The sequence below is a fragment of the Molothrus ater genome, chromosome 27, assembly GCF_012460135.2.
Source record: "Molothrus ater isolate BHLD 08-10-18 breed brown headed cowbird chromosome 27, BPBGC_Mater_1.1, whole genome shotgun sequence".
NCBI classification, from domain to species: Eukaryota; Metazoa; Chordata; class Aves; order Passeriformes; family Icteridae; genus Molothrus; species Molothrus ater.
In genome coordinates this window covers 4,136,289-4,144,553 of record NC_050504.2, presented here as the reverse complement: position 1 = coordinate 4,144,553, position 8,265 = coordinate 4,136,289, and the positions used below count along the sequence as shown (strand labels likewise).

Sequence of the window (8,265 nt, the reverse complement as noted above, 5' to 3'; positions counted from 1 at the left end):
GTGTTGGTTGTGTGTTTTAATTGTAGTTCCTGTGGGCTGATGCTGCTGGCTGGCTGACTCACCAGATGGAGCTGTAGGCTTGTTCTTCTTCCCTGGAGAGCCAGCCCTGACTCCTGACCTGTGCTGGTGTGTGAATCCGGTGAATTCTTACCACTGAAAAGGACAAGCCATCAGAATGGCTTAGCAGCCTCTGGTGGGAAATAATAAGAACCCATTTATTTTGGCTTCTTGCAGATCATCACAGCACAGCGTTCAGACTGTTGTGTTCACTCTGTGACATTGCAGAGTTCTTCTGAGGCAGCTGAAAGTTGATTGGGAAAGGCTGCAGCATGAAAAAACAAACAACCAAACAAAAACCAAACAACTGTTTGAGAAGCAAAGTTCATGTCGAAACAGAATTCTGATCATGTCAAAATTCAGAGTTTTGATCATGTCAAAAACGGAATTCCTGGGCAGTGTGTGAGGTTTGAGCCTTTGTGCCCAGAGAATTGCTCCTGCCCAGCTTTGGGATGCTGAGCAGAGCCCTCAGGCCCAGGTGTGGGCAGGGGGAGCACCTGGAGCTGCAATGGCTGAAGTGATTTCAGGAGCTGGTTTGGCTGTGCCTGCCTGCATTGCAGGGCTGAATGCCAGTGCCTCAGGAGTTCAGCTGCAATGCCAGTGCCTCAGGAGTTCAGCTGCAATGCCAGTGCCTCAGGAATTCAGCTGCAATGCCAGTGCTTCAGGAGTTCAGCTGCAATGCCAGTGCTTCAGGAGTTCAGCTGCAATGCCAGTGCCTCAGGAATTCAGCTGCAATGCCAGTGCCTCAGGAGAGCTGCTGCAATGCCAGTGCCTCAGGAATTCAGCTGCAATGCCAGTGCCTCAGGAGAGCTGCTGCAATGCCAGTGCCTCAGGAATTCAGCTGCAATGCCAGTGCCTCAGGAACTCAGCTGCAATGCCAGTGCCTCAGGAGAGCTGCAGAGTTCAGAAAGCAGCAGCAGCAGTGGTTTCAGGCGAGAAGGAGATGCCAATGAACCCCTGGTGGCTCTGAGTCCTCCTCAGAGCAGAGCACTGCTTTGGGCTCAGCGGGGTTACCTTGGTTCCCATTTTGGGGCTGTGCTGAGCACAGTGATGACCTTGCAGAGATGCTTTTGCTGCTGCTGAGCAGGGCTGACACAGCTGAGGCCTTTTCTGCTGGGCAGGGGCTGGGGGTTATTGGTTTCTCCAGGCTGGGATTGAAGGCACTGCAGACCTTAGTCCATGTTCAGACTCGGGTGTTTATTGTCTCACATCAATGAAACAGCCTCACAAACCCTGAGTTCTGCAGCCCTTCGTTAGCAAGGCACAAAATGGCCAACAGTCTCTTGTTCCAAGGTCTTTTAAGTCTAAACTATCCAAATAAGAAATGACACCTGGATTATTTTCCCTTTTAACCCAATAACTGATCACTCAAAGCCTGCAATGTGGACTTTTCTGTCCAATTACAAAATACCACCCAAACCCATGGAGAAGGAGGAAGAAGAAGGTACAGAAGAACATCCAGTCTCCACCCTAAAACCTCCATCTTGCTTAAGATATTATCTCAATATTTATTTCTATATTCTAAATATATATTTATTTCTCTCTCTATATATATATTTATATATATAAATATATATATTTATTTCTAATACAATCGAATTTATTATGTTTATTTATAATATAATAAATTTATTATTATAAACAATTACAATTTATTCCTAATTATTATAAATAATTACTATTTATTTCTAATACAATCAAATTTAATATACTTAATTAAAATATAATAAACACTCTCTACCTGATAACTCTTTTTGTTTTTTTCCTCTGCTTCATTAAAACTACAAAAATCAAATTTTTTTTGGGAGGGAAGCAGCACAGAGCATGGTCTGCTTTGCTGCAGGAAGGTCTGTGAGCAGGCGAGCAGCTACAGGGTGTGAAAAAATGTTTTTGTAGCCAAAGAATCTGAATGTCTGAGATTTGGGGTTGTTCCTGGCATCTGTTATGGACAAGAAGTTTTAAGCCTCAAGCTAAATATAGCTTCTGTTTTTTTCATTCAGAAATTGTTTTGGTATTATTTCTCCGTGTGGGTTATACAGATAAATATAATAGTTAATAACAGTTCATATATAAGAGTTTTTATATATATATATATATATACATATAAAATATATAATATATATAAAAATATATAATATATATAAAATATATAATATATATAAATATATTATATATATAAATATATAATATATATAATATATATAATATATATTATATATATAAAAAAATATATATAAGTTCATATATACGGACTAAGTGCTTGGGTGAAGCTACATCAAGAAGATTTTTCTGTTTGATGTGACAGTTGATCACTCTAAATGAGATTCTCTCTAGTGGGCCTGCCCCTGACAACAACAGCTTTTGGAAATATTACATGAAAAATTAACAGAAACTGGACTTTGGTGGATATATCCAATTCTGGAAGTGTTTAAAGAAGGGAATAAAGAGGCAGCAAGGGCTCAGGGATTGCCAGCACTCAGCTCTGTTCTGCCTTTCTGCTGCCACCAGCTCTGCTGTCACTTTGGACAAGGCTCTCTTGGAGAGTACCCACACATGGCGCTATTCCTGTCTGACAAAAATAATACCAAAATCCTTCTTCAGTTCCTGCTCCTTCAGGACTTGGAGTCCTTCACAGCTTGTTCAGTTCAGCTCCAAGCCAAAAATAGATTTACTGCGTGTAAGTAAGCAAAGTGATGCTTAGAAGAACGTGAAATAAAATGTAGAGTTCATTGTTATGGGAAGGAGAGGAAAAAAAACCCAAATAATTTCCCTGCAGAGACTGAAAAGCAGAATTACTGAGCTACACTTTCTAGATCTACTCATTTTATACAGTGAGCAAAGGGAAGAGGAATAACAGCAAAATGTAAAAGCTCTGAAAAACCTTTGGAAAAGACAAAATAGCCAAAGTTTCAAATATGGATGGAGGCAGAAGCAGGTTTTAATCACCCCATTTTTAGAGGAAAAACTGCAGAAAGGCTTGTCAGGTTGCAATTCATTGTAGTCTTGTCCATCACCTTTTGTTGCCAGGCTCAAAAATGAGGTAGATAAGAGAAGTTTTTGCATAACAGTTGTAAAATATTGTCACTAACCCACCCCCACACACCCATTTTATTTCACACTGACAAAAGCTGAGATGAATGAGTTGTCTGGCCCTTCCCACTTTGTATAGTCATTGGCTGGCTTGGTTCTAAAAGGGATTTTAAAAAGGGGAATAATGTGCCTTTGCCCAGGATCTGAGGCTGTCAGGGTGCTGAAAAGCTGATCTGTGACCATGCAGATCCCTTGGGCTGTGTGTGCTGTCTGTGTCCTGACACAAATCCCACTTCACTCTGTGCAAGGGTGGCAGATGTTTAAAAATGATGCTACAGAAATCATTCCTGAGATCACTGAAAATCCAGAAACACCAATGGAGCCGACTTTCAGCAACAACAACACCATGAACCAGGCAAAACATGGAGGAAGACACATACAACAGACTCCAGACCTCAGTGGTAAGAAAAATATCATTATTTCTGTTTGCAGTTTGTAAAAGAATACTTGTTATCATCTATGTTTGTTTATGAACACTTTTGGTGTGGCCCAACTGCTTTAAGTGACAGGGATTTGCACCTGCTGCTGAAGAAGTACGAATATAAACATTAGGGAGAATATATTGGAGTTTACTGATGCAAATATCAGCTCTCTGTTGAACATTGCTACTCTGCAGGCAACTCCAAAACATCAAACCTGTAGTAGTAGGTATTACTTAACACTTCTCTGTGTTTTGTGAGGAAAAATCACAAATTCTCTTTCCCTCTTTAATATTAGGATGGGGGAAAGGTTGACAGTGGAGACAATGACAGAAATTTGTAATATTTAGGAACATCCACGCCAGCTGTGGCTAAGATCACACCAAAAGGGGCACATTGAGGTTGTGTTCAGCTAAATGGGAGAAATGTTTTGCTCACTGGCAGACAGATCTTCAGCCAGGTTCCAGCAGCCAAAAATGCTCCAAGATCCATTGTCACTCGAGCAAGTGTCTAACTTTAGCAGTGATGCAGGATTCCACCAGCCTTTTGAGGAGAGACAGGAGATGGCAAGCTCACCCCAAACAGAGAAAGGTAGCTTTAAAAAAGTTTTCCACTGGAAAATAGAGCAAGTTTGGTCCTCCGGACACGCAGCACAGGCACAGATCAAACTTAGAATTTTGGCTATTGTGCATTGCAGATCTGAGCCAGCCTCCTTTTTCTGGGGGCAGCTTGAAGGCAATTGTGAATTTCTGCTGCAGCTGTCTTTAGGGCATTTAAAACCAGAGGGTTAACAATATTTTAAAAAAAAAATTTAAAAAGTAATGCTTTTGACAGTGTGGCCTTAAAAGTTTCCCATATTCCTAAGAGGGGGAGCACTGAGTTCCTCCCAGGCAGCCCCACCAGGGCAGAGCAGGTTGGTTTTCTTGTCTCATCTCAACACCTTCATTTTTTAGCCTCTTCCTACTCTGCCACCAGCTGGGAACCTGCCCCACTGATTTGTGCTTATTTTCCCAAGTGGAAAGCACAGTCAGATAAGAAATCAAAGACTGAAGGAGACTGGGAGGTGTTTAAGACACACAATGGTCTCTTGTATATTTATTTTGGCATTTTTAACATGGAGAATCAAAACGATGATCCAAAGTGGCCAGACCTGGAACAGATGCACCAGACCATGAGGGATTTCACACCTGCACACTCACAGGACAGGACAGAAATGCACAAATATCACCTGCAGAGCTGAGGCAAGTGCCTGGATATTGAACTGCCTGTGCTTTATGGAGGTACAACGCACCTTATTCCACACATTCTATTTATTTACAGACAAACATAATTTTCTTAGCTGCTTAGGGAACTTGGGAGTGTTAGACTGAAGTGCATGTGGGGTACAGTTGCAGGTATTTTTGTCACAGCTGGCAAGGATTGCTTAATTCCATTAATGCAGTCCTTCAAAATTTAAAAAAAAAATGAAATCTTGCTAGCTGTACTTTGACAAATATAAATCTGAGCACTGAAATTCCCGTTTCTGTACTTCACAGGAAAACCAAAAATTAAAATGTCTGTACAAATACTGTTGTGGTTTGACCCTGGCCCAACACCAGGCACCCACAAAAGCCACTCACTCACCCTCCCCTGCCACAGCTGGGCAGAGGAGAGAAAAATCAACAACAACAAAAATCTGTCAGATTATAGCACTTGATAAGAGAGGGAGAGAAACTGAGCTGGAAGTTTGGAGGTTTGAGATAAGGACCAGGAGAAAAACATTCCAAGGGCAAAACAGACTTGGCTTAGAGGTACAGAGTGACTTTATTATTAACAGAATCAGAGGAGGATAATGAGAAGTCAAATAAGCCCTTAAAAACACCTTTATTCCCCAAAATTGTTCCTCCTTTCCACTGACAGCTCAGGCAGACGGGGCATGGAGGGGTCTGGGTTAGGGTTTGGATTTAGGTTAGGGTTTGGGTTTAGGTTAGGGCTTGGGTTTAGGTTAGGGTTTGGGTTTAGGTTAGGGCTTGGGTTTAGGTTAGGGTTTGGATTTAGGTTAGGGCTTGGGTTTAGGTTAGGGCTTGGGTTTAGGTTAGGGCTTGGGTTTAGGTTAGGGCTTGGGTGCTTTCTCAAAGCTGGCAGGGAACGAGCCCAGAATGAAGGAAAGAGCAGGAAAGAAGGAAAGAGCAGGAATTAAGGAAAGCACAGGAATGAAGGAGAGAACAGGATTGAAGGATTACAGGAAGGGAAGATCAGGACTAAAGGGAGGAGCAGGATTTTAGGGAAGAGCAGGAATGGAAGAGCAGGTCTGAAGGATTACAGGAAGGGAAGAGTGGGATTGAAGGGGAGAGCAGGACTGAAAGAACAGGACTGAAGGGAGGAGCAGGACTGAAGGATTACAGGAATGAAAGAACAGAATTGAAGGAAGGGAGGAGCAGGAATGAAGGATTACAGGAAGGGAAGAGCAGGACTGAAAGAACAGGACTGAAGGGAGGAGCAGGGCTGAAGGGAGGAGCAGAAATGAAGGATTATAGGAATGAAGGATTACAGGAATGAAAGAACAGGATTTAAAGGAAAGAAAAGGATTTAAGGAAAGAGCAGGAATGGAAGAGCAGGACTGAAGGGAATAGCAGGAATGAAGGAAGGGAAGAGCAGCACTGAAGGATTACAGAAAGGGAAGAGTGGGATCGAAGGACTGCAGGAAGGGAAGAGCAGGATTGAAGGGAGGAGCAGAAATGAAGGATTACAGGAGTGGAGGAGCAGGACTGAAGGATTACAGGAAGGGAAGAGCAGGACTGAAAAGAGGAATAGAAATGAAGGATTACAGGAAGGGAAGAGCAGGAATGAAGGATTACAGGAATGGAGGAGCAGGACTGAAGGCAGGAGCAGGATTGAAGGATTACAGGAAGGGAAGAGCAGGAATGAAAAGAGGAATAGAAATGAAGGATTACAGGAAGGGAAGAGCAGGATTAAAGGCAGGAGCAGGACTGCAGGATTACAGGAGTGGAGGAGCAGGATTGAAAGCAGGAGCAGGATTGGAGGATTACAGGAATGAAGGAGCAGGACTGAAGACAGGAGCAGGATTGGAGGATTACAGGAATGAAGGAGCAGGACTGCAGGATTACAGGAATGGAGGAGCAGGGCTGAAGGATTACAGGAATGGAGGAGCAGGATTGAAGGCAGGAGCAGGATTGGAGGATTACAGGAATGGAGGAGCAGGGCTGAAGGCAGGAGCAGGAATGATTACAGGAATGGAGGAGCAGGGCTGAAGGCAGGAGCAGGATTGGAGGATTACAGGAATGGAGGAGCAGGATTGAAGTGAAGAGCAGGAATGAAGGAAGGGAAGTGCAGGGTTGAAGGCAGGAGCAGGATTGGAGGATTACAGGAGTGGAGGAGCTGGGCTGAAGGCAGGAGCAGGAATGATTACAGGAATGGAGGAGCAGGGCTGAAGGCAGGAGCAGGATTGGAGGATTACAGGAATGGAGGAGCAGGGCTGAAGTGAAGAGCAGGATTGAAGGCAGGAGCAGGACTGCAGGATTACAGGAGTGGAGGAGCAGGGCTGAAGGCAGGAGCAGGACTGCGGGGAGGGAGCAGAGGCAGTAACGCGTTCCCTGTTCGCAGATGCCGCCTTCAGCTGCCGGGAGGTTCGCACCACGCGGTTCCTGACGGACGGGCCGTGCCGCAGCCTGAAGCCGGTGAAGGAGCTGCTGTGCTCGGGCCAGTGCGAGCCCTCGCACCTCCTGCCCAACTCCATCGGCCGCGGCAAGTGGTGGCGGCAGAACGCGCTGGATTTCCGCTGCATCCCCGCGCACAGCCGCACCCAGCGCGTCCTCATGGCCTGTCCCCAGCAGGAGACGCGGACTTACAAATTCCGAGCGGCCACGTCCTGCAAGTGCAAGCGCTACACCCGCTACCACAACCAGTCCGAGCTCAAGGACTTCGGCAGGGACGTTCCCCGGCCCCAGAAGAACAAGAAGCCGCATCTGGCCAGAGCCAGGAGTGGCAAATCCAACCAGCACGAGCTGGAAAATGCCTATTAGGAAGGAAGGGAGGAAGGAAGGAAGGAAGGAAGGAAGGAAGGAGGTGGCTCTGGGTTGTTGAGTTTGTGAGGTGCCCAGGATGAGGTGAGAGGTGAGAATCTGGCTCCCATGTTCTCAGAAGGCTGATTTATTATTTTATGGTATTGTGTTATATCAAAAGAACGCTGTACTAAAACTAAGAGAAAGGATACAGCCAGGAGGCTTAACAGGAATGAGAATGAAAAAGTCGTGACTGACTCCTCAGTCTGACACAGCTGATGGTGATTGGTCATTAAGTAAAAACAATTCACATGAAACCAATCAAACATGCGCCTGTTGGTAAACAATTCCAAAGCAGCAAAACGGGGAGAAGCAAATGAGATAATATTGGGTTTTCTCTCTGAGGCTTCTCATCTTCCCAGGAGAAGGAATCCTGGCGAAGGGATTTTTCAGAAAATGTGACAGTGGCACTGGGTGACACGGACGAGCAGCTCCAGAGGTTTGCTGAACCATCAAAAAGCACTCAGAGGTTACAGCCTGGTGTTCTGACTGCAGGGGGTTCCAATTCCTTCTGCTAAGCTGAGTCAAATAGGCAAAAAATGGGTAAGATTGTAGCACTTATGTGTGATAAAGAATGAGATAAAGGCAGCTGGAGGCACCTGTCACTACAGGACACGAAATAAAACAATGCGGACACG

General features: G+C 44.7%; 1 protein-coding gene across 1 annotated transcript; it reads left to right on the top strand.

The window, feature by feature from the left end:
- Positions 1-3,328: 3,328 nt before the first annotated feature.
- Positions 3,329-7,588, top strand: SOST (sclerostin). Its single transcript, XM_036399073.1, has 2 exons — positions 3,329-3,548; positions 7,170-7,588. Exons 1-2 carry the CDS (start codon positions 3,329-3,331, stop codon positions 7,586-7,588), a joined length of 639 nt encoding a protein of 212 aa, XP_036254966.1.
- Positions 7,589-8,265: the final 677 nt, after the last annotated feature.